The 25859-nt window shown below is 50.1% G+C and overlaps 3 protein-coding genes across 7 annotated transcripts in view; 2 read left to right on the top strand and 1 right to left on the bottom strand.

The window, feature by feature from the left end:
- The window catches only part of prickle1b (prickle homolog 1b), a 37090-nt gene extending 22710 nt beyond the window's left edge, over window positions 1-14380 (top strand). For 2 of the 3 annotated variants that reach the window (XM_062482985.1, XM_062482984.1), the window contains exons 2-8: window positions 6944-7129; window positions 9065-9178; window positions 9812-9949; window positions 10744-10947; window positions 11143-11329; window positions 11727-12710; window positions 12845-14380. In XM_062482985.1, the coding sequence (XP_062338969.1) occupies window positions 6956-7129; window positions 9065-9178; window positions 9812-9949; window positions 10744-10947; window positions 11143-11329; window positions 11727-12710; window positions 12845-13674 (2631 nt within the window). In that variant the 5' untranslated portion in view covers window positions 6944-6955 and the 3' untranslated portion in view covers window positions 13675-14380. Of the gene's footprint in view, window positions 1-4458; window positions 4858-6943; window positions 7130-9064; window positions 9179-9811; window positions 9950-10743; window positions 10948-11142; window positions 11330-11726; window positions 12711-12844 lie in introns of those variants that run through there. The other variant, XM_062482983.1, reaches the window with a different exon arrangement.
- An 861-nt stretch (window positions 14381-15241) lies between these two features.
- Window positions 15242-23471, bottom strand: pphln1 (periphilin 1). Of its 3 annotated transcripts, none has more exons than XM_062483015.1 (11): window positions 23192-23471; window positions 22826-22889; window positions 22484-22548; window positions 22181-22396; window positions 21822-21886; window positions 20785-20916; window positions 20502-20674; window positions 20299-20385; window positions 19041-19117; window positions 17189-17320; window positions 15242-16154 (listed from the first exon to the last, which is right to left on the bottom strand). In XM_062483015.1, coding segments are annotated over exons 2-11 (1140 nt in total). In that variant the 5' UTR covers window positions 22827-22889; window positions 23192-23471; the 3' UTR covers window positions 15242-15962. The 3 variants fall into 3 exon arrangements, with proteins under 3 accessions (XP_062338999.1, XP_062338998.1, XP_062339000.1); XM_062483014.1 differs by having other exon boundaries at window positions 20785-20919; window positions 23192-23470; XM_062483016.1 differs by lacking the exon at window positions 20299-20385 and having other exon boundaries at window positions 20785-20919; window positions 23192-23470.
- A 15-nt stretch (window positions 23472-23486) lies between these two features.
- zcrb1 (zinc finger CCHC-type and RNA binding motif 1) lies at window positions 23487-25839 on the top strand. Its single transcript, XM_062483029.1, has 8 exons — window positions 23487-23642; window positions 23816-23925; window positions 24083-24111; window positions 24210-24321; window positions 24435-24542; window positions 24859-24971; window positions 25146-25218; window positions 25361-25839. Exons 2-8 carry the CDS (start codon window positions 23842-23844, stop codon window positions 25508-25510), a joined length of 669 nt encoding a protein of 222 aa, XP_062339013.1. The 5' UTR covers window positions 23487-23642; window positions 23816-23841; the 3' UTR covers window positions 25511-25839.
- Window positions 25840-25859: the final 20 nt, after the last annotated feature.

The raw sequence follows: 25859 nt of genomic DNA, 5'->3' as shown, positions 1-25859 counted from the left end.
CCAAACTAACCAGCTTAGTAAACTGTGTCAGGAAGCCAGAAGCATTTAGGTTGGTCATGGTACCCACTGCTTGTCACGTTAGGACTTACGAATTATGGGAAATCATGGCCTTGTGTAATTGTGTGTGTAGTGTTGAGTGTGATGTATTGGATGAGTGTGTGTGTGTCTGTGTGTGTATGTTTATCCTGCTTGACTGACTGCTCCCCCCTGAGGCCTGTCATTACAGGCCTGTGTGGCCTTTCTAAGGAGAAGGGGAGAGAACTGGGAGGGGGGGAAGAGGGAGGTATTACATTATACATCAGGGCGACGATACAACGCTGTCTCTCTCTTCACCTTTCTCTCTCTCCCTCTCATCTCTTTCTCTCACTCTCTGTCTTTCTCTCCAAGGACTTTGATGTCGTTGCTAGTCCCCTGGCGGGGTGTCTGATGTCTAATGGTCATTATGATGGTGTGAACAACAGTGTCCCATCTCCTGTGGGAGGTGGTGAGGACGTGTGAACGTGCTCTCCCTCCATGCTAATCATCTCTGTTATTACCTGGCCTCACACTCCATAGAGGGGCCCGACACACAAAGAGATCCCTCCCTGCTCATGTCTATGGGCTCACACACATACGGTCGCACCCGTGAGGTCTGCTTACGCTGTCTTCCACCCGCTATACTGGAGAACTAGCTTAGCGGGGGAGGCTGCTGTGAGTCCAGAAGCCTACATGGACCGGAAGACAGATGAAGGTAGACCCACGTGTGGCGTATGATTCCTGACTGTCGTCGCTACTGACGGCGTCCACATCGATCGTCCGTGACGGGGATGTGAAATGTTGTGACACATATGTCTCTCTCACGAGCAGCTTTGCCTCCTGCTTGGCGTGTATTGAAAGCGGCTGGTAATGGGATGTGTGGCATTGTGCGCTGACATGGTATAACACCTCTTCCCTCCACCAATCTCTCCTGCACATCATAATCCCTCAGGATATCATCCAGAGATGGATCACGACACAGACAGGATTCAGGCTCCACAAGCGCCACTGTAATCTATCTGTGCGTCAGAAATAGATATCTGATCTGAGATAAATATTGGGTACGTTTTCAAACTAAAGAGGTTATTTGTACGTCAGCTAGCTGTTGTTCCTCGCAGGTCTAACCGTGGCACTGCGAACTGACTGTCCAAAGGTTCTAGAACTGTAAAACACAGGTTATTCACAGGTTACTTGGATAGCATGCTGGTGTGTGTGTGTGGGTGTGGGTGTGGGACTGTAACTGTGGCGGTGAGTTGGTGGTTAACAGCAAGGTCCTAAGTGTTCTGTCAAAAGAGGAAAGTGAAGGGTAATTTGGATTCAGTTTCAGGTGCACAAAAGTCTCAGGGATGGGGTATCAAATCTCAGTGAGTGAGCAAGGTGTTTTAAATGTTTTTTTATTATTGCTTGTGTTTATTGTTGCAGAGGTGTGTTAATAACTTGCTGTTAGGTTGTTAAACCCTGGCACACCCCATATCACGCAAACATGTCATTTTCTCTCTGTGTCAGAGGATATTAACACTGCCCTGGCACTTTGCCCTGCACCCACTTGCAGAGGGAGAGTTGAAGGTGTGGAGCACGAGAGGAGAAGCAGGGAGCCTAACCAGCCTGCCTTCACAGCGCCGGCATGCATCTCTGGTTGTAACGGGATAGGTAGCGGAGTTAGCATTCTGTTAGCAGAGCGACTGTTCTCTTATCAAGGGCTTGTTGTCTCCTAGCATACCTTGTGTTCTGGAGTAGCATTTTGTTAGCAGGGGCTGCTGTTCTGTTAGCAGGTGTGAAGGGTTGAAGAGGATTGCTCGGTCTGGGTGTGAATGGCCTACATATTGGATGATAATGGATGTGAATTGAGACGTGAATAGTCCCCCTGGAAGACCACTTGACAATAGAGAGCCAGTGAATGACATGCTAATTTACATCGCAATGGAAACACTAGACTCCTGTTATTTTCCAAGGGATGGGTAGGGGGGCAAGTTAAGATTAGATGACCCTAGGCTTGGTCTGGCCTGGTTCTGTGTAGTGGGTTGATTTTCTGGTATCTGTCAGACGTGCCTGTGATATGTAAAGAACTAGCGTGCCTTATCAAACTATCTGTGTTGTCTGGTGTCACAGCTCCTGTATGCTGGCACAACAGTCTCACATCATTAGCACACCAATTCATCCCAAATAAACACAAACACTCGAAGAACATGAACAACACAAGCACCAGCCAGGACATAATTAACCTTGTTCCAATGTTTAGATGTGAATAGGACCTCATGATCAAGCAGTATGTTTCTAATGTTTACATCAGGGGCTTAATTTAGCTGTCAGGGCTTTCCCTTGGTGGTGAATTAAAGGTCAATCTGAATACAATACTGCACTTGGATTGGAGGAGATGAGAAAAGAGGAGGGGTTAGGGTTGTGTAGGTGTTTGCGTGTATATATATATATATATATGTGTCCATTTGTTAATGTCAAAGGTCACTGTATAAACCGCTCGTTTTTCATGTAGACTGGTCAGAGGTGGACATGTGAATACAGCCAGGGCTCCGTCCATTCAGGCGTTCACGCAGGTTCACTGGCTGTCAGAGACCCACCCCCCACCCCCCCACCCCCCCACCCCTCCACCCCCCCACCCCCCCACCCCCCACCCCCCCACCCCTCCACCCCCCCACCCCTCCACCCCTCTGGGGTGGAGGGGTGAGGGGGGGTTCCAGAGGGGCTGGGGCGGACACCCTCCAGAACACAGACATTTCACCCGTTCTTTGGTCGTCCTGGTCAAGCAAAGAGTTCTTTTCCTCACGTCCTTGACATTTCCAGAGCCGTAGAATGCTGGTATAGATTAGGATCTTGAAAGGGAAGCTGGAAAGATGTTATTTTCAGATGTACCTGAAAGTGGCTTCTGGGCAGCGCTGCCAAGAGAGCCTTTCTGGAAAACTTGAGAGCTTCACTTAAAGTTCTCAGACTGAGAGAGCTGCCAAAATGTCTTTCTACCCCCCCTCCCCCTCCCACTTCTCCCCCTCCTCCCCCTCACCCCTCCATCTCACCCCTTCCTCCTCACCCCTCCCCCTTGCTTCTCCTGATGTCATTAGGACAACATCATGTGTCATGTGACCCGGCACAGCCGGGTCACATGACACATTCCACAGCCTCCCAAGTGGCAATCAGGCCGTTGTCATGGCGAGGAGTGTCTTTGTCTGTCTGGACAATGCTCAGGGAAGCATCCATCATGTGGTCTAAATAAAAACAGTCTGTCCTAAGCTTCACCATGATGGATGAACCAGGAACACTGACAAATCCCAACAACGTTCCGCCACGTCGGTTGGTGGAAAGTCAAGGCTGAGAGAGGTTTATTCGTGCACCCGGTGAACGCAGCAGGTCTGCTCTTCTCGCTACGGCGAACCGACCACTTTTCCCAGTTCGTCAGACTGTAGAGTGTTGAAGAGAAGTGTCACCCTTCAACAACATCATTGTGAGCTGATTAGGAGGGAGATGAATTTCGGGGGTGGGGGTGTAGGTGTGGGTCCTCTCTCCTTCCTCGTTCGGGCAGCAGTGTGACGCCTGGGCTTGGTGAGAGAGACTGGCCTCCTCGTGAGAACCAGAGATGGAAAAAGTACACACATCCTTCACTCAAGTAGAAGTACAGATACTCATGTTTAAAAAGACTCGGGTAAAAGTTGAAGTGCTGCCTACACTTATTCAGTCAAGCTCCAGTAAAGAAGTATGGGCTCTGACCTACTTAAATAAAAAGTAGTTATTACTACTACCTGTTTTAGTGTCACGCTGGTGACACTGGACCGATATATCACTATAGATAGAGAGAACAGGCTACATTAAGATTAGGAGTTTGGTTGGGTTTATAACTGTAAAGTACACTTTGAGGTGTTGCAACAACACACCAGTGAAAACGCCAGTTCCTGTTAATGTTTGTTTAGGCCTGCCGCCCTGCTGTGTAAGAGGCTGGAGCTCATCTACATGCAGGCTCTGCAGGGGGAAACCAGCGCAGGATTGAGGCTGTCTCTCCTTTCATCACAACGACCAGCACTGTCCTTGAGGCCAGGCACTGATCCAGCTGGTCATCAGGAGAGAGAGAGGGAGGAGAGAGAGAGGGAGAGACAGAGTGGGAGAGAGAGGGAGCGAGTGAGAGAGAGAATGAGCTAGAAACAGATGTTTGTGATAGAGACAGATGAAACCAGATGTTTGCTTTAGCCAGTTCCGGTCTGTGATGTAACATCAACATTACAGATGGGAGGTCTGGAGGGAGAAACAACGTTGAGAGGGAGAGAGAAGGAGAAAGAGAGAAACTGGACTGTCATCTGGATGAAGGAATTCTGAGTGGTGAGAGGAGGGAGGGGGGGAGGGGGAAGGGGGAGGGGCGTTGTTGATTCTGAAGAGTGTGTTTGAAGTGCGGAGAGAGGAGGGCTGGGCAGAGAGAGAAGAAGGAGGGAGGGAGGGGCTGACTTCAGCCTGACTGCCACACCACACACACACACACACACACTTACTCCCACACACTCTCACTCCAACACACACTCTCCACTTGGAGCCAGAGCACTTGGAACCAGAAATATCTCCTGTCTTTGCTGTGGGGGTCAGCCAGACTGACCGTAGCCTCGTGGGACATTCTCTCTGTGGGTTCACCTGATCAGCCTCTGCTGGAAGCAGGCTTGTCTGTGTAGTGTAAGACTGGATCTAGACTGTATCTGAGGAGAGTGAGCGGGTCCTGTGCCCATGTTAGATACCTGCTGCTGCTGCTGCTGCTGCTCTAGCAGTGTGACTGGACGAGGAGTGGAACCACTCATCTCAACTGTTTGTAGGCTGTGAGAACTAGCAGTTCAAGAGAGTAGCATGCTCCTTTTACAGGTAAGACCACTACATTCTTATTTATATCTTAATTTGATGCCACCCAAGTCAGTTAAGAACAGACTGGTATTTAGAGGGATGGCCTACGACAGTATTAATCCTCTAGATCCTCCCAGTATTGATAAGTCCGAATTCAGCCGTGCTGAGGCTCTGCTGTGGGTGGCTGTGCTGTGGCTGTGCTGGAGGCGTCTCTGTGCAGAGGCCTTGAGCACAATACTGCACTTGGATTGGAGGAGATGAGAAAAGACCCTCCTCTTTTCTCATCTCCTCCAATCCAAGTGCAGTATTGTTAGGGTTGTGTAGATGTGAGGCCCTGCTGCTCACACTGACATCTAGAGCTTGTATACCCAGCTCCTTAAACGCCTTTTTCAAAAGTTTTTTACCCCCCCCCCCTCACCTCCCCTTGTACACAGCTGGGCTTTAAAGGGAAGGTATGGATAGAGGCAGGGGAGAGATGGCAGGGCCGGCCGAGAGGGTAACGGCTAGGCTGAGGTTAGAGGCAGACGTGTGTTTTTGTTTTGGACAAAGACGGACATTGTGTTGTTGCCAGCGTTGTGCCCAGGTGTAACATGAGCAGCCCCAATATTCCCATATGGGCTCCAGACTCCTGGAGAGGGGTTCTGGAGGGGGTGGCTGTTTTCTGAGAAGCATTCGTTGACTCTTGTTACTCACTGAAAATCATCATTTCAATACTACTCATCAGGCTGGAAAGTTCTCCTGCTGCAGTGAGAGATTGTCTTCTACCAGACAGAACCAGAGCTGATGGTACCATCGCTACTCTGATCAGTCAGAGTAACACTGGATCTTCTAAGTGCCGTGGTTATCTGTCCGTCTTGTCAGACTTCTCTCTTTGTAACATCTCTCAGATCAGTCGCTGAACAACAAGGCTCTAGTGTGCTGCGTTAAGGGTGTGGTTGAAGTTGAGCCACTTTCATATGTTGTCAAATTTGTTTTTCGAGGCTTCCAGCCATGTTGTAACAGTTTTTCTATGCTAAGTGAGCCTGACACATACTATCCGTTGTAGAATCCTTTCCATAATGTGCTGTGATTGGTTGGTTATGGCTGATGTAGACTGGAGGGTAGATGTACATGCCTGATTGGCGACTGCCATGGTGTTCAGACCTCAACATTAGCCCAGTGAACTGTGTTTGACTCGATTCTTTGACACATTTGAATGAAGCTGAAGGAAGATTGTTAGAACTGGTAGAACCGGTTCTCGTGTTCTGCCCCACAGCAGTATCTGGAGTACTGTTGGGAGAGACCCTCGCTGGTGTCTGAAGGTGTGATGGAGGAGGATGTGTAGGGGGGGGGGGGGGGGGGGGACTCCTCCTGTCTCATTAACACAGTACAGGAGCTGAGCTCAACTCAACACAGGTGTCTGGTCCACCACCTCCAGACAGTAGGGCTGTTATCAGTGTCAGGCTGGTGGTGGTGGTGGTGGGGGGGGGGAACACCGTGACACTGGGCCACCTCACACACAGTCAATAACCCCTACTTCTGATGCAACAGCCTGGTTCTTATCAGCCTGTAAAACTCACAACATTTGAAAGGATCAACGCTGAAACCGCTTAGATTAGCAAAGTGTGGTCTTTGTGTGTGAGTGTGTGCGTGCGTGCGTGTGTGTGGACATAAGTGAATTGTCGTTCTGCATGTGTACCGGTTCTCCTGTCTTTCGGTCCCTACGTAACTTGCACACCAGCTTTTACAAGGCTTTTCACTGCAATAAAACACACCAACTGAAGCACATGTGCTTAGTTAGGTAATACAGTAGGCAGTCATTACTTATACGTCGTTGCAGACACACACACCCACACACAAACCACACACAAAAACACATGGGTTTGACCCCCCTCCATTCCGACCTCCTGGCATGCAGCTATGGTGGAGCAGGGTACACGCTGTCCTATAGAGATTAAACTAACTGTGGGATTAGGTCCTTTTACTCTCCTGTCTGTATTATTTTCTCTACTCCTCTATCCTTCTTACTATTATCTCCTCCACCGCGACAAGAACTCTATAATATGCATCATGTCCTAAAACATATCTCTCCCCCCCCCCCCCCCCCCCCCCGCCCTGTGCTCTCCAGAGCCCCCGTGAGATGAACCTGGAGAGGGAGCGCGTGGCGGCGCGAGGCCAGGACATGGAGCCTCGTGTCGGGGGACAGCTGAAGCAGCTGGGGCTGGGCTTCCAGAGGAGCTCCACCTCCGACGACGACTCAGGCTGCGCCCTGGAGGAGTACGCCTGGGTTCCGCCTGGACTCAGACCTGAGCAGGTGAGACCTGGACAGCCCTCACACACACACCACTCCCTCCTTTCCCTCACACACACACACCATGCAAGAATAGCCTGTCATCCTGCAGTAGCTCCAACCCAATTTGGCTGATGTGTAGCCTGATACAATTAAAAGAAGATTGGTCACAAGAGAACACATTAAGGAGCATCTCCATCTTGGGCGTGGGATGCCCACAGGGAGTGCCAGCCGTGGGGAGAGTTGCGCCTGTGGAGCTGCTCCTCTCCGACAGGATGGAGAGAGACAGCCGTGGGACTAAGTGAGGAAACATGGCTACAGCAGACATTATTCCTGCCGCTGCCTGATTTTGGCTAACCCCCTCCCGGACAGCTCCTCCCCACCCACACCCCCGCCCCCACCCCGCCCCCACCCCCCCCCACCCCCTGGCAGTCTCCTACCCACCCACCAAGCCTCCCCTCTGTGACCAGACGGAGCAGCGGATATCAGCCAGAGAGAGAGAGGGAAAATCAGAGCAAGCCATAATGTACAAGGTCCATAAATATACACTCCATATGTAATCTATAAACACAGAAACATTGACATGTTTGCCGTGTGATCACACACAAATGTATGTCGCAGTTCAGAACAATGTCAACAGTTCTGCCAATTGTTAATATACTGTATGTGTTTTTACTTCCCAGTGAGTCAGCGTTTGTGGCTCTGATGTCACAGGCTGTTTTAGGAACACTGAGGCAGTGTATGGCAGAGCACAAAAGTCTGTTTTGGCAGAGCAGAGCACAAAAGTCTGTTTTGGCAGAGCAGAGCAGCAGTGTTGGTAGAGTAGAGCAGAACAGCAGTGTTGGTAGAGTAGAGCAGAACAGCAGTGTTGGTAGAGTAGAGCAGAACAGCAGTGTTGGTAGAGTAGAGCAGAACAGCAGTGTTGGTAGAGTAGAGCAGAACAGCAGTGTTGGTAGAGTAGAGCAGAACAGCAGTGTTGGTAGAGTAGAGCAGAGCAGCAGTGTTGGTAGAGTAGAGCAGAACAGCAGTGTTGGTAGAGTAGAGCAGAAGTTAGTGTTGGTTTGAGTTCTCACGATACAGTTGCTGGTTATTCATCAGCTCCATTCCGTTTCTTCAGTCAGACATCCTCGATGGCAGCTGGATGTTGACACTGTGTCAGGTGTCCTGACTTGCTCACTCAGCAGATGGTTACAGGCGACTCACAGCCTAGGGCTGCTGTGGAGTGAAGTCTGCTCTGTGTGTGTGTGGTGTGTGTGTGGATGTGTTGTGTGTGTGTGTGTGTTGTGTGTTTGTGTTGTGTGTGTGGTGTCTGCAGCACTGTTAAGACCAGCTCCTTTCTCTACAGTTCAGCTCCATCTGCAAACAGGATTGGCCTCTTGTCTGCAGGCGATGTGGCACGTTACCAGCCTCTCTCTCTCTCTCTCTCTCTCTCTCTCTCTCTCTCTCTCTCTCTCTCTCTCTCTCTCTCTCTCTCTCTCTCTCTCTCTCTCTCTCTCTCCTTTCTTTCTCTCTTTATCTGTCAATGTTTTTTTCCCCTTTCTCTCTCTCCCACCAAACGTAAGCACACATGGTATTAATGAGTGCCAGGGTAACATAGAGTCTGACATCAATTGGAGGCCTCCAAACCCAAATACCTCCCCCCCCTCACCCCTCCCTCCACAGCCTACAGCCTGAAGCACATAAAAAACATCTTCACTGTCAGTATGTGGTCACTAAGACCTCCGCAACAGGAAGTACAGCTGTGGTGTATTTACCTCACATGCTCTGTGAAGGCCATGCCTTGTCGAAAGTCCCTGTACGGACAACGTGTTTAACCCCGAAGCCTGTCAAACCTCATATTATCCATCTAACCTCCTCCACCCCCCCCCATCCCTCCTTCCCCAGGTGCAACTCTGTTTCTCCTCTCTAACCTTGTATTATCTCTCTACCTCTCCTCCATCCCCCTCTCTCCTTCCCCAGGTGCAACTGTACTTCTCCAGCCTTCCGGAGGACAAGGTTCCATATGTCAACAGTCCGGGAGAGAAAGACCGGGTCAGACAGCTTCTATACCAGCTGCCCCCTCACGACAATGAGGTAGGAAACCAGACTGACTGGCTGGCTGGCTAGCTGACTAGCTGGTTGACTGTATCCAATGATGTTTGCTGACAAACCAGAAACAGTACCCTGGGAGGGGATTCCTGACATAGCTGTGGTTTTACAAGGCTGAGAGGAGCCCTATGTGTGTGTGTGTGTGTGTGTGTGTGTGTGTGTGTGTGTGTTTGTGCATGCCAGCACAGTTTACCATCATTTAGAGAACAACAGAGTTGCTTGTTAGTGTTCTTCCTGTCCTCTATATATAAACATGAAGCTTGGTTAGTGTTGGATTGTACCATCTGTGTTGCCGGGGAGGGGGGAACCTGTTTAAAACCAGTCTCTGCTGTGCACCAGAGCCGGTCAGGGGGAGAGGCTGGGACGACTCCTAATGTAGGGGAGTCAGGTGGCTGAGCGGTTAGAGAATCGGGCTAGTAATCAGAAGGTCACTGGTTCGATTCCCGGCCGTGCAAAATGACGTTGTGTCCTTGGGCAAGGCACTTCACCCTACTTGCCTCAGGGGGAATGTCCCTGTACTTACTGTAAGTCGCTCTGGATAAGAGCGTCTGCTAAATGACTACATGTAAATGTAATGTTTTATTCTCTCTCTGTCTCTGCCCCCCCATGTGTGTCCAGGTGAGGTATTGCCAGTCGTTGAGTGAGGAGGAGAAGAGGGAGCTCCACATGTTCAGCCTCCAGAGAAAGAGGGAAGCTCTGGGCAGAGGGACACCCAAAATACTGCCTCGCTCACTGCAACACACACGCTGTGAACATGTAAGTACACCACACACACACACACACACATTCAATCCCACCCCATAGAGAGTGAGGAGAGGAGCAGGTTGTGTCTCTCTGAGCGAGGAGGTCAGACCACCCAGAGGAGTGAGGCTGCTTCCTGCCCAGCCTGCGGCCCTCTGCCTGCTGGGACACCCAGCCCTGGTTGGTCTCCAGAGAGCAAGGGGGATGGTCAGAGTCTGGCCCTAAACCCTAGTTTAAACACATCCCATGGCGAAGCTTGTTTAACTGTCCCGACCCAAAACCCCTTCCTCTGGGAGGACCCAGCTCCTGCTGAGCGGGTGAGCAGGCGTGCCTGCCAGCCGTGCCGTTAAGGAAACACAACCACCAAGGTAGACAGGGTAACCCTGCTGGAAAGCAGATGTGGAGCTGTCCCCCCACACACACACACACACACACACTTTGGTTTTTGGTTTCCAAGTGCCGCAGTACCAGGGGACACACGACACCCCTGTCTAGAAGGCCAACGTGCTGTGGTCATAGCAGCCGGCAGTCTAGTGTGGTGTCTGCTGGCTGTGAGTTGCTGTGGTTATAAAACGATCAGCCACCGGCCGTCCAGGCACTCCTCTGTCATGTGATCACGATGTCATTCATTCACGATTCGTTCACACGATTTGCATTGAACCAGTCATGGGCAGATTTTTCTCTGTACATGAAGCTTGGGTCTTCGTGAGGTAAAGAGGTCATACAGTGAGGCCCCTCACTGAGCGGATATAGACCTCCAGAAGGGGTCTGTCAGCTGTGCTAACCTAGCGGCCTACGGTCTCTTACAGTGTGGCGGGGGCATCAGCGGAGGAGAGATGGCCATCTTTGCGTCCAGGGCGGGGCCAGGACCTTGCTGGCACCCAGCATGCTTTGCGTGTTCCACGTGTGAGGTTCTGCTGGTGGACCTCATCTACTTCCACCAGGGGGGGCGGGTCTACTGTGGACGCCACCACGCCGAGTTGCTGAAACCTCGCTGTTCCGCCTGTGACGAGGTAGGTTCTACCGACGGCCGACACACAAACACATTTTGACCCATTTTGTAGCTAGGAACACCACGTCAAGAGGTATATCCAGGAGTTAGTAGAACTACATCAACAGTGGCTTTCACCTGCGAACCCTGCTGTCCCTCTCTCCCATCAGTGTGCTGTGTAGCTGAGGTGTGTGTGTGTGTGTGTTTGTCCACTCAGATCATCTTTGCGGATGAGTGTACTGAGGCGGAGGGCCGCCACTGGCACATGCAGCATTTTGCATGTGTGGAATGCAAGACCGTGCTGGGAGGCCAGCGCTACATCATGAAAGATGGCCGACCGTTCTGCTGTGGCTGCTTCGAGTCGCTTTACTCCGAGTACTGCGAGGCCTGCGGACAGAACATCGGTGAGTCACGGTCAAGTCTGAGCCGCATCCCGGTCGCATCTGGGTCAAAACATCATTGACCTTACAAAGACTGACACTTTTCAGGAATTCTTTCGGACATGTTTCAGTGTTCGTTCTCCTTAGTTTTATCTTGGCTGATGTCATGGTTAAGACATAAGATAACGAGGACTCTCCTGGTTCACATGAACCAGATAAAACACGACCACACCCTGTGTATTCAGACAGCGTTACACTGGCCGATTATTAACCACCTCCTCTCCTCCTCCCTCCCCCTCTTCCCCCTCTTCCCCCTCTTCCCCCTCTTCCCCCTCTTCCCCCTCTTCCCCCTCTTCCCCCTCTTCCCCCTCTTCCCCCTCTTCCCCCTCTTCCCCCTCTTCCCCCTCTTCCCCCGCCCCAGGCGTTGACCACGCCCAGATGACCTACGAGGGCGTGCACTGGCACGCCACAGACCAGTGCTTCAGCTGTGCCCAGTGTAAGAGCTCCCTGCTGGGCTGCCCCTTCCTGCCCAAGCAGGGCCGCATCTACTGCTCCAAGGCCTGCAGCCTGGGTCCGGACTCCCACCAGTCGGACTCCTCCGACTCCGCCTTCCAGTCCGCCCGCTCCCGCGAGTCCCGCCGCAGCGTGAGAGTGGGCAAGAGCAGCCGTCCGGCGGACCACTGGCGCCAGTCACAGCTGTTGAACCAGACCCCCGCGTCCGAGTCGCACTACCAGACCCCCCGCAGCGCGGGCGCAGGCCCGGGCAGGGAGGCCGACGGAGAGGGAGAGATGGACATTGTGGGCAGGAGGCTGGGCCACCTGGAACTGCAGGAGGAGCAGTTCTGGAGGGAGGGGGAGGAGCAGGAGGAGGCGGGGGAGGAGCCAGACAAGTGGGCGGAGCATGAGGACTACCTGACCCAGCTGCTGCTGAAGTTTGGCGACCGTGGGCTCATCCAGCAGCCCAGCGAGCCCAAGAGCAGCCTGGGAGCCAACCCCAGAGCCAGGTCCAGCTCTGCCTCCACCAGCAGACCCTCCGCTCTGGAGCCCTGGCTGAAGCCTAAGAGCACCTTCACCACAATCTCCAACCCCAACACCCCCACTCACACCCAGAGCCACGGCCTGGGGCCGGGGCTGGCTGGGAAGAACCTGCCCGAGATGTTCTGGGCCCAGTCTCAGGACGGGCTGGGGGACTCGGCCTATGGGAGTCATCCCGGCCCGGCCAGCGCCAGGAGGATCCAGGAAGTGGACCAGGAGCGGGAAGGAGGTTCTGCTGCTAAGCCTGGGTTCTGGCTGGAGCAGAGGGAGTGGTACCAGGACTCTCTGGAGTGTCTCACAGATGAGCTAGGAAAGGCTGAGCAGAGTGTCAGGGACTCGATGGACTCTCTGGCACTCTCCAACATCACTGGTAAGACTGAAGCACACACAGCACAACTTAGCTAAGTCATAGACATGGACAGAACCACTGCAGTTGTGTTTTTGTTCACAACTCTTCCTCCCTCTCCTTCTCTCCCTTCCCTTCCCTCCCTCCCTCCCTCTCAGGAGCGTCAGTGGAAGGGGTCATCAAGGAGCGGAAGCTCCTCCTCTCCCTGCAGGAGGCCCCGACTCCTCCCGACGACTGTGACGAGATGAGCGTCATGGGAACCCTCAACTCCTCCCTGCGCCATCACGGCGACTCCTCCCTCAGGAGCCTGACCTCCGACCTGTACCTGCGCCAGGGAGAGGCCCAGGGGGAGGAGCAGGGGCGACGAGGGGCTCAGGAAGTCTCTGTCCCCAGTGTTCCTGTGATGAGGCGGAGCACGTCCCAGTCCCAGGCCCGCCCCCCTCAGATGGTCAAGTTCACCGCGGATACGGTAGATAACGGTCGCTACGGCGACGTCCAGGTGCGCCAGCCGCCCATGAGCGAGAGGGCGAGGAGGCGTGTCTACCACCCGGAGGAGCAGGGCCCTGGTCCCAGCCCCCAGCGCGCCCGGCAGCATCACGGACGCCATCGCAGCCGCAAGACACGCTCCCACAACGCCCTGGACCTGATGCCCAGGCAGCGTGCTCAGTCCCTGCACTGCCCCGGCCAACACCCCCGCCCACCCCTCACGCTGCCCTACCCCCACGCCACCTCCGACTACTCCCTCCAGACCTCCATCCAGCGCTCCCATTTCGATGGCGAGGAGGAGGACTGGTGCTCCACCTGTTCGTCCTCTTCCTCTGACTCCGAGGAGGAAGGTTACTTCCTGGGCCAGCCCATCCCTCAGCCCCGCCCGTCCGGACGCTACCAGTACCAGGCAGAGGACCAGCCCACCAGGGTCATGGCCCTGGGCTCCAGGACTAGCTCCGAGCGGAGGAGCCAGAGGGGCAAGAACTGCATCATCTCATAATGGAGACGACACTCTGGAACTACGGAACTGTCTGCAATTCCTCCTGCCTCCTTCTAGCACTAATGACTGAATAGGTTATGATCTGTTCCTTTAGGCAAGCATTTTACTCTGTCATGGACCAAGAACTAATGGACACTTTTGAGTGTTGGACACTATTCAAGTCAACATTTCTTGTCTCTAATTATTCTAGTAGTTCAAACATTTTGACAACAAAAGCATGTTTTATATCGCAAATTGTATAAACTATTGAAAGTTTCCCAGCAATACCGTTGTGTGCATTACATGGCAATACATCTCTGATAAGGAAAGATTCTGTAGTAACTTGAGACTAACCAAAATAATTATTTAATAGCACATATTAATAATGTAAATATTAAGTTGAGATTGTGACTGATATTTTTTTTATATACTTTGGTTTTAGATGAGTCTTATGTTTCTGATTTGTGTTTGGGCATCACTAATGTGACCATTTACTTCCACACACTTTGCAGAAGGTTTATACCAAACCAAATGGTGCCACTGAAGCCATCTGCTTCAAATCAAAGTGCCACAACTTCATGTTAGCCCAACATCTACCCTGGGCTACCACAGTACACAACCATGACGACTGACATGGACAGAACACATCAGTTCAGTCTTGGACCACACTTTGTTCTTCCCTGTAATAAAAACATGCAATGTTTTAATAAACACTCCAGATCTTTAAGGCTGTGTTACATTCTCAGGGTTCCTGCAGGTAAATTTAAGACCTTTTTACATTTACATTTAGTCATTTATCAGACGCTCTTATCCAGAGCGTTTTTAAGATATTTTAAGACCATAAAGATGAAATGTTATCGAATCGTGACCCCAAGAATCGAATCGTGAGGTACCAAAAGATTTCCACCCCTAATAGACGGTAGGCTGTAAATTTCTGTTTAATATTTAACCGTGTTGTAGAGATAAATAAGTCTATTCAAGAAAAGTCTATTTATCGTCACTGTATTTTGTGAACGAGTTTTTAGAAATCCTTAAGCAAACTTTCACTTGTTTTTTAAGTATGATTAGAAGGCAGAGTATTCTGTTTTAAAACTTGGCATAAGCAGAAACAAAACGTACGTTGTCATTTAGTAGTGTCATAAGGTAAAATACACCGTCTTGTAGAAAGTAACTTTGCAGGAAACCTCTGTGGCTCAGTGGGTAAGCATGATTTGAACACAAGACCCCTCACATGGTAGCCCACATCCTTAACCACTGAGATTTCAGGGGTCATAACAATATTCACTCAACATTTAAATGACATGAAACTATGTAGTTGTAATAACCTGCAGAGTTGGGGTGTCAGAAAACCAGAAGAAAGCAGGGCTCCCTGTTAGCTCACTGGGTTAGTGTGCATGCTCTTTCAGACATGCTGGGGCAGTACCGCAACAGCCTGGGTTCAAATCCCAATTTTAAATTGTTTATTTTAACTTAAAAATGACATTGTGGTCATGTGAGATGTGGGACTTCACCTTCACATAGTTATATGATTCTGATCTCCACGATGTACCTGGGGTTTAAAGACTGGAGGCTGGACGAGTCAAGGATGTGCATTTCAAATTCCTGTTTTATTCATCTCTTTTTCAATGTCTTTTAAACAACATAATGCAACACAAACAATCAAATCCGTTGTCAGGAAAAACAGTCATAACCACCACCAAATCAGAGTGGTTGGTTAGAGCGTCCTAAATCCATACACAGCTGTCAAGACGGGTATTACAGGTACTGTTACATTACATGAGATTGCAAGGCCAAATTTATAACACACTATAAACATATATTTTGAAGCTAGAGGTCTTTATCAGATGACCTACAACAGCTCTCCTTAAACCCTGGAGTGAGAGCCACAAAGACTGGCTCAATGTGACCGTTTCTATGGAAACAGAAGAATAGAAGGTTTGTAAATTGTTTGCTGAGGGTGTTTGAACTCCTGTTCTGAGGCCGCTCAGGACATTGTACAACCAATACCCTCTGTTGGTAAAAAATAAAATAAGTTCAACACTGTTTCATCTCAAATGTACAGAGCTTAATGCCGAACATGAGAACATTGGTGGTCCACTTCTATCCATTGGATGGTGCTAGGTTTAATCTCCTGGTTAGATACCACCCGGCAGAGGTCATCGTGTCTCTCCGACACGCAGTATTCACTTCCTATCTGTAGGGCCGCAGTAAGTCGGCTCACATTTGGCCATCGTCTCTGTGAAATGGCCATGACTTTCCAAGCATCTCTCTCTCTCTCTCTAGAAGGTGTGCTGTGATTGGTCGGCCGCTCACACAGAGGGCTCCTGCAGTACCACCTGGTCCAGCTCGGACACAAAGTGTTTGAGGTCGTTGAAGCAGCGCTCGCGGAGCTCCACGATGTTCTCCATGAGAGGCATCTGCAGCTGAGACTCCAGAGAGGCGTCCTTATCAACGAGCATCTTCACAACCATGCTGAAGGTCTCACAGTCCTGCCTGAACACCTGCACACACACACACACACACGCTAATAACAAAATGTGTTTAGAAAAGAATAGTTACATAAGGCAGCATGCGAGAGCCAAGCTGCCCTGTCTGTCAGGAAGCAACAAGAAGCGTTGCTGCACAGGCCTGTCCTGGAACAGGAGCTCCTCGGCTGAGCTAGACGTCCCATACATCATCTGTCCTCCACAGCTAATGTGGGAGCGCTCCCTGTGTGTCTGGACATTCCAGAGGTCATGGGGTCAGCTAAACAGTCAGCTAGCCAGACTGATGTGAGAAGGAGAGGGCCAGAATAGCCATCCATCTAGCTCTGGGGGAAGCACTTATCGCAGCTCAGCACCACACAGTGAGGTGTGCTGGGAAAGTATTTCCTAAAGCGGGCTGAACTTCCTGTTTACTTCCCCCTTCTTTCCGTTGCCCCTCCCCTGTTTACCCAATCACAAACAATGGCAAGCTGTTGACCTCTGAGGGGAGGGGACCACGGAGGTTATGAGGGGGTGATTGATAGAGGATTTGTGTGTGTGTGTGTGTGAGGATGTTAGAAGCACACGGCTAGGTATAGTATGCAGTTGGAGATGAGATGGCTAGACCAGATAGAGGGCAAAGCTAAACATCTGGCATGTGCAGAGAGCACTTCAGAGATGGTATGGGGAGAGCAAACCAGAGTCAACTACCCTCTCTGTGTGTGTGTGTGTGTGTGTGCGTGTGCGTGTGTGTGTGTGAAAACACTGGGCGTGCGAGTGAGTGAGAGTCAAGAAAAGGTCTAAAACTGTTTGCAAGATGCACTGTCGACAGTTTAGCAACACTGGGCTCTGAGGCGCAGCTCCGTGTGAGGGCCCAGTGGGCCCCACGGCAGAGTTGTCTCAGGTTTAATGGGTCCAGTAAAGCAGCAGTAGGCCCAATGGTGCAGGCATGGCCTTCATTAGAGAACTGGGGGAGCCTGGAGCAGTGATCCTTAAACTGAGAGGGGGAGTGGCTATGGAGTAGGGCCAGGGGAACCAGAGAGCCAGAGCGTGTCTGTTGAAACGTTCCTCACCTTCTCGATCTCGTGAGCCTTGGCAGCGATGGCCTGAGCTCGTCTCTCCTTGAAGTCCTCCAAGATCTTGTGGCTTTCATCCAGAGCGCCCAGCCCCTCGTTACGGTCTCCGTCCAGCACATGTGCCTCTTCCTGGGGTTCAGACAAGACCGAAAGACGGACACACACACAGAGAACATGGGTCAGACAGAAGCAAAAAATAATAATCTTTCCCTAAGCTTACCGTGTTGCACAAATACAGACGACCATTCACAAAGAGAAATCACGGGAGACCAGATTGTTGAACCAAAGGTCGGGTCTTGTAGATGGACATCAAGGATCCGACCACATACCCATGATATAGATGGATAACCATGCAGTATAGCCTGTCTCAGTCCACTAGAGTCTGGGCTGATATCACACCACAGAGCCTGGAGCATCTACTGGGCTCAATGTGTCAGAGGGAGAAGCGGGACCAACATGGACCACTGCATCTAGACTCTTCTATTCTCCTGCATCTCCGTCTAAATCCACCTCCTCCATCTACGCTTCCAGATCATCTCCATCTTTCTCTCCCCGGCCCTAGTGGGCTAGGCCAGGAGAGGGGAGCCGGTCACGCATGACTGAATGTGCTCATGGATGGAGGAAATCAAGCACAGGCTTCAAATCTTATCACGTCCCCTCTCAGATGGCCACGAAAGAAGACAAAACGAGAGAAAATAGTTAGAGGGGTTGAGAGGCCAAGAGTGTCTTAAAATACAAACACGGCTCGTAAACCCATCCAATTATCCCCTGTTCCATTTCCCCTGAAGTCGTGTGTTTTGAGACGTGGAGGAGAGAGGGAGAGAGCAGGAGGAGAGAGCAGGAGGAGAGAGCGGGAGAGAGCGGGGCTCTTATAGGGTGATCTTGACCATGACTCACAAGAACAACATCGCTCTCGGTCCACGGGAGGAAACGGTGATGACTCAATATCTGTCTCCACCTCGTTAGACACAGAGCAGCCTCTTAGCCTTGGAGGAGCAAGACAGACTCCCACTTTCTGGACCGGGCCACAGACAGCGGAGGGGTGGAGGGGGACTCAGATTTGATCCAGGGACGTTAGCCTGCCTTGGGGATCTGGTGGATTTACAGCCCAAGATGTGAAGCTGTTGGGGCACCGTCTAATGAAGCTCAGATCATCTTCCCTACTGATGACGGCTTGTGTGACCCAAAACATCATGATCCGGAGATAGTATATAAAGTTAGAATAAAGAGTTGCATGCTTCATGCTATGGTTTCTCAGAAGAGGTTGCCGGTTTTTCTCCTGGCTTTACAGCCCGAGACCTCACACACCCTTTCAGACCAGGATCCTGCCCATGTGACCTGTGTGTGTGTCCTGTAGACAGAGCGCCCTACCGCACTTGTTGGAACGTAGAACGAGCCCTTTCATCTCGACCCTGTGACCGTGCCTGTCTGAGCTGACCAGATCTAACACTGGGGTGTGTGTGCGTGTAGCGCGTGCGTGTGTGTAAGAAGAGGCCAGGGTCTCTAAAAGCATCTTTCATCACAGCAGTCGACTGGAGGGCGTTTTTTTTTTACGACGCTCAGTAGAAAGCACACACATTGGGGACCTGAGTGAGTGTTCCTGCTGTGTGGGAGGGTTCTCTGATCTCTGGGCTACTGAACACAGGGTCGTGTTCGGGGGGCAAATATTTACGAACAAACCCAGCAGCAGACACTTTGATGAAGTTGGGATTGCACTGACGTTGCGGAAGCATCTGGAAGTGTTTAACAGATGCTTCAACGTTGTCTTGGCGAAGAGGCCTTTGTTTTGTGTGTGTCTTCATACATGCGTGTGTGTGTGTGTGTGTGTGGAGGGTCAGACAGTGCTCACCTTGGAGGTGGACGCTGTGCTCTGAGGTGAACCATCTCTGGACACACTGACAGAAAGGCCTGCTGGTCTGTCTTTGTCTGCAGGAGAGAAGAGAGACAGACAGGGGGTGGAGAGATGAGGGAGAGGAGAGAGACAGACAGGGGGTGGAGAGATGAGGGAGAGAGGAGGGAGAGGAGAGAGACATGGGGGGATAGAGAGAGGAGAGGTGAGGGAGACAAGAGAGACAGATGAGAGGACATGATTTGTCTGCTTCTACACACCAGGTAGGCAGTCTGATGACTAACTCTACCAGCTGTTCTGGTCACCTCACATAACTACTCAACTCACAGGTACTCTAATCTAGACAGTACTCACCAGCTACTCTAGACAGTACTCTACTCACCAGGTATTCTACTCTAGACAGTACTCTACTCACCAGGTATTCTAGTCTAGACAGTACTCTACTCACCAGGTATTCTACTCTAGACAGTACTCTACTCACCAGGTATTCTACTCTAAACAGTACTCTAATCTGAATATCAGTATCTGCATACTGAGGGGGACCAAGCAGACCCAGTCATGTCTTTTCCACAATACCATTTAGCAGACGCTCTTATCCAGAGCGACTTGGGAGTCAGGTGGCTGAGCGGTTAGGGAATCAGGCTATTAATCTGAAGGTTGCCAGTTAGATTCCCGGCCGTGCCAAATGACGTTGTGTCCTTGGGCAAGGCACTTCACCCTACTTGCCTCGGGGGAATGTCCCTGTACTTACTGTAAGTCGCTCTGGATAAGAGCGTCTGCTAAATGACTAAATGTAAATGTAATACCATCATGTATCCCACTACGGCTACGAGGGGGGCTAGATGACATGGCACTATTATGGGATGTTCGATATATTGTGGTAGGCATGGAGATTAGGCAAAAGACTGCTAGTTGTCCGTACGACACGTAAATGGCTTTGGAGGGGCAGGCTGGGGTAACACTTTATCTGCCGGTCCAGATTCTGAAGTAGCACCTCAACATTTCCCTGGCATTTAAGACACAGTGAGGTCAAAGGTCAGACATTGGACAAACAAATAGTGTGAGACCACTGGATGTCCCCTCCAGGGAGTGGTGGCTACACAGCACAACACAGAAAGCTCTACAGACTGGGTGGCCCTGCAGGTTCTGGTCTAGGACCAGCACCACCTTCCCAGCCCCTAGTCTGAACTAGCCAGATGGGAAATGCCGAGCTGGTCTTAGGTCAGCCGCTAGAGCCGGTCCAGCTGAGAGTACAGACCCAGGTAGTCATGTCCGGCCTGCGGGGGGTTCAGTGTCCCCCAGAGGAGATCTGCTCCTCCACCGTGTCCCTGGGGACAGTCCACACCTGAAACGCCAGTGACATCATCACACGGGGACGAAAGAGACATGGAGATAGGATAGGGGGGAGACTAGAGAGAGACTGATTTCGGAGGCTGAGGAGAATACAGAAGGGGTACATACTCTTTCCCTGCGGGGGGTAGGCCAGCCCCTTGGCCCTGTCTGGGGAGTACCCTCTGCTGCTGACCGAGGACCCGGAGCGACTGTGGGGGGAGGGGGGCACGTCTCTGCGCTGGGGGGAGCGCTCCCTCAGGGGGGGGAACTGACCCTTCCTCCTGTAGGGATCTCTCTCCTCGCTGGGCGGGGGGGGGAAGAACCACACCATGGGTTGCTAAGTGACATTCATGACGCTGTAACACCATCCACAAAGGCACTGTGGGTTGAGAGAGAGAGTGTGTGTGTGTACCTTCTGTCCAGGCTGAGGATGGCCTGCATCAGAGTGTCATCACCCCCCTCTGGCACCACGGCTGAAAGGGAGCGGGGGGCGGGGTACATCTGACCTCGCACGCTGGGCGGGGCTGCAGCGCGGCTGCTGCTGCTTCTGGAAGGAATCACACACGCACACACAAACACACAGAGTGAGGCATCAATAAAAAGGTACAGAACTTTACCTACCTACCCGTCTGGGGGAAAAGCAAAATTCAAGCTATTCAAAATGCTACTCAAGGCTTTTGCTTGACCAAATAAAGTCACAGGTTTTAATAGCGTGTTGGCATTCTCAGACAGTTATAACTGCTGTAGAACAAAGCTGTTTATCTGTGCTTCATCACTCTGAGCAGAACTGAACAGCCAACAACAGACTGACTAAGGACAGGCATACAGGACTGTGATCAGGTCTGGGGCTTGAGAATCAAGTCTCTGAAACTGTTGGACTGCCTTTATTATACAACTCAAGAGAAAGCACACTCCCCGGCTACAAGCAAATGTGTGTTTGTGAGTCTGAGGGGTTGTCCCAGGACAAGAGAGCATGCAGAGACCAGTCTAAGTGGGCCAGGGCTGACTGTGATTTATGGTGCTGTGTAAACAATCATCTCACACACACAGGAGTGGCACATAAAGTATAAACACGCTGCTGAAATGACTTGAAGGAGCTGCTCAGAACTAAATACATGGAGCAATGCTGCTCCCTAATGGTAATTATTGTCCTTACACCAGTGGGTCTCAATCCTGGTGCTCGAGGCCCCCTGCCCTACGTGTTCTAGATGTTTCCCTGCTCCGACACACCTGATTCAAATGGAGGGATCGTTTTCAGGCTTCTGCTGAGCTTGATAATGACCCACCAATGCAGCCTTACAGTCAGTACCTAAAGATGCCATCTGACATGACACCAACAAACATCCTTTGTGAATGCCTCAGTGTGTGAGTATGTACGATTGTGTGTGTGTGTGTGTGTGTATGTACGTGTGTGTGGGTGTGCAGGCCAGGAGTTAAAGTCAAAGCTACCTAAAGTCCATCTGGCGTGTTGTGTGTGGCTCCTCTCTGGGTCCTCTGTAGAGGTATGGGTCCTCCTGCAGTAACAGAAAAGATGAAACATCCACAGAGGTCAGAGGTCAGAATAGACTGAAGGACTGGGCATGGGTTCATCCCATGCTTGCCACTCCCAGATAACTGTATGGAGGGTAGGTACAAACAACCATGGCTGAGCTGAGACTAACCAGACCTCTCAGACTTATAAAGAGATGGGACACGACACATGGACCGAGTGCTGCTAGGAAAAAATACTTAAAACAGGGGGATTCTTATTTAAAAGCCTTTATTCCGAGTATTTCATATTCAAGTCTGGGGTACAACTTTCAACTTACTCTTCTAGCGGGAGGAACAGCCCTGCGCTCGTTCGGAAAATGCAGGCTATCGCCATGGTAGCCTCTCTGTTCCTCGCCATGGTAACTGCGTGGGGCGCCTCCATTGGGGTAGAAGCGGGCTGGGCTCTCGTACTCAAATGCCCGGCTATATTCCTCCTCTGGCCGACCTAAAGTCGACCTCCTCTCCGGTGCTCCAGGGCCACGAGGGTACGGCCCCTACCATCGAACACAGGGAACAGGTTAGGATTACATGCAGGCCTTTCACTTTAACGGAATGATTGTGTTTGAAACCGCATTACTCACCGCTCTGTCCTGTATGAAGCGTTCCTCATACACCTCGCGGATGTTCCGTTCCCTCCTATATGCCACTAAGAGGAACATTCAACAGAACAATCAGGCAGTTAGCCTCCACCAAGCTCTGATTTTATTTTTACAAATGTTTTGATTGTGTAGGATATGAGGCTGCTATAACGGATGCAGTTGAAATGCATGCATACACATTTGGTGTTGGATCTCTTGTTTCATTGAGATCCTGCCCATTACATTTTTTGAAGAGACACATAACATCTCGCTTCCTATTGATGTTCTAACTCGCTCTACGCGAATATAAAACCTTGATCAGGTTCGCAAAAGTGTGTTACTTACTTGTTAGTTCAAGAGTTTGAGGAATTGTTGTTGATGATTACCTAATCCAAATCTTCAAAAAGAACTGTGGAGAAGATGGAGGATTACGTGTATGCAGATTATACAGCAGCAGCTAATGGTGCTAATTGTAAGCAGCTAATAGTGTCAGACAATTAATCATATCGCTTCTGCACAGTCCAGCAACTGATGGAGCATGATTGGCAACCCGGTAGAAAGCAAGCGCTGGGAGACTTTTAAAGAAATTTTAACATGCAACATACAACTGAAAAAATACTAGTGATATGCTGGATATCATAACTTTAGCAAACAGCGACGTAACTAACCAGGATAGCTTTGTATATGTAATGTGCACGTAATTTGACTCACCAAGTAGCAATAATATGCTAACTTTAAGATAGCTAGCTAGCTAGCTATCCCTCACTGAAACGTTGTACACTGCTGCACAGCCGTCCATGCTTTGTTCTCACAATTACGTTAAACAGACTTAAGAAAACTATATTTATCACACACTGATACCTAATAACAATATGAATATCACATGGCAAGTCCAAGTAAATTATGTTATAAATAAAGATTTACGATCGTAAAAGTATGACCGAATCTTCTGATCATTGCCATTTAGTCACCTTTTCCGGTTGTTGCAGTTTGTCATTGGTCAGATCACTGTTCTAACCGTTGTGCGTCATTTTACTGCGCCTATTTACTATCTTGTTTAGGTGTCCCATTTTTGCACGATTTTAAACGTTATTGAGGGATGGCTTTGCAGCAAATAGCGAATATTTAGCCCGAAGACCGATACTTCGCCAATACATGTTCGGTAGGTACTGTAAGATTAAACAGAATATCTACCATTTAGCGAGCTAGTTATTTAGCTTGCTAGCTGTGTCACTATTTGACTGTTGAAGCCATCTAGCTATAGCTGACCAACTAAACTACATTATGAGGACCATATTAGATTGTATTTTATAAATAATTCACTGTATTTTATAGAGTTGTACCCTTAGAGTCTCGTCAATATGAGTGGGGGTTTGGCACCAAGCAGAAGCACAGTCTATGTGTCAAACCTGCCTTTCTCTTTAACCAACAATGATTTACACAAGGTATGATATTCACACCCCACCCACTTGATAGTAAAACGATCTCCTGTTTGTCTGTGCATGTATGTCTGTGTGTGAGAGAGCTAGAGAAATCATTGTATACCTTAAGAATTGTATACCTTGATGATGGTTATTAAAGTGTTTCCTCATCACTTTACAGCTCTTCACAAAATATGGCAAAGTTGTAAAGTAAGTTCATTTTGGAGAGAGTGCATATGTCAAACAGACTTTACAATACAGTTTTATCGGTAATTGAACTGTGGTCAAATAAAGTTTGATTCTTTCAGAGTGACCGTAGTGAAAGATAAAGAAACACGCAGAAGTAAAGGAGTGGCGTTTGTTCTATTCCTGGATAAAGAGTCGGCACAGAACTGTTTTAGGTCACTAAACAACAAACAGGTATGTTATGTTTTCTAGAAATACGTCAACATGAACAGTGTAGTCCCTTTCATCCTGGATCCGCTGATGTGTTCCTGGCTGCTACTCAGCTCCCTCTCTCTGTCTCTACTCAGCTGTTCGGTCGCACGGTAAAAGCCAGTATCGCCGTCGACAACGGGCGTGCCACAGAGTTCATCAGGAGACGTAACTACGCAGACAAATCGAGATGCTACGAGTGCGGTGTAGGTTGCCGTCCGATAATCCTGTCTGATACCTGTCCTTCTCATCCGGTAGAATATTCGGTTTGAAGATGCTGAGTTGTATCTAACACAATATGGGTGTCAGATGTGTCAGATGGCTGAGCGGTTAGGGAATCGGGCTACCAATCAGAAGGTTGCTGGTTCGATTCCCGTCTGTGGAAAATGACGTTGTGTCCCTGGGCAAGGCACTTCACCCTACTTGCCTTGGGGTGAATGTCCCTGTACTTACTGTAAGTCGGTCTGGATAAGAGCGTCTGCCAAATGACTAAATGACAATATGACTGGGCTCGTGTTGTAGGATACGGGTCACCTGAGTTACGCTTGCCCCAAGAACATGCTTGGAGAACGAGATCCCCCGAAGAAGAAGGAAAAGAAGAAGAAGAAGAAAAAGGTTGAGGAGCCTGAGGAAGTGTACGTTGAATTTACATTCATACATATATACATATAGTATAGTAATAAAGTAGACAAGCCAGCAACGCTGATATGCACACACTGCTTCCCTGTGCATTTTGGACTGTTCTGTAATTTCATACTCCTCCCACCAGTGCAGGCAGTTATATATTTGCATATTTTGCTTTGTATCAGTCCAGAAGAGGAAAGTGAAGAGGAAGGTGAGGATCCAGCTCTGGACAGTCTGAGTCAGGCCATCGCTTTTCAGGTCAGTTCAAATGAGATCAATGTTGGAACACACAGCATAATCACATTGATGACCCATCACAGCTACTTCTAGTGTTCCATGCCCTGCTTCGCCCCCCCCCCCCCTGACTTCCTGTCCCCACATGGACTTCCTGTCCCCTCAGCAAGCTCGCATCGAGGAGGAGGAGTGTCGCAGGAAACGGACAGCCCTCGCTGCAGAGGACGCTGCTCAGGCGTCTACGTCGGACGACTCCAGGAAGCCTCGGATCAAGAAGAGCGCCTACTTCAGTGACGAGGAGGAACTGAGTGACTGAGAAGGTCTGGTCTGAGAGACTATGGCCAAAAGACAGTTGACAACACTGTAGATCTTTTTTTTACAAGAGGATAAAGTGGGGTTACATGGGAATGAGAGGTTAGAGTAAGTCCAGTGTAACAGTATGTTTTTGGTATATTTATACATTTGTCTACCTGACGTGGCAGATGACCAGTGGTAAGATGATTGGGGATGGAGTTTGACTCCATGGTTGTGGTCAGAGATTGACTCAGTATCTAACTCTCCACTAAAACTTAGTTGTAAATATCATTGATGTAACTGCTCCCTGTTATTGTTGTCCATGTTTGGAAATAAAACGTTTCAACAAAAGCTTATCTCCAAGATGATGA

The sequence above is a fragment of the Osmerus eperlanus genome, chromosome 17 (assembly GCF_963692335.1).
Source record: "Osmerus eperlanus chromosome 17, fOsmEpe2.1, whole genome shotgun sequence".
NCBI classification, from domain to species: domain Eukaryota; kingdom Metazoa; phylum Chordata; class Actinopteri; order Osmeriformes; family Osmeridae; genus Osmerus; species Osmerus eperlanus.
The sequence above is the reverse complement of the archived record's forward strand: the minus strand, read 5'-3'. Positions and strand labels throughout refer to the sequence as shown.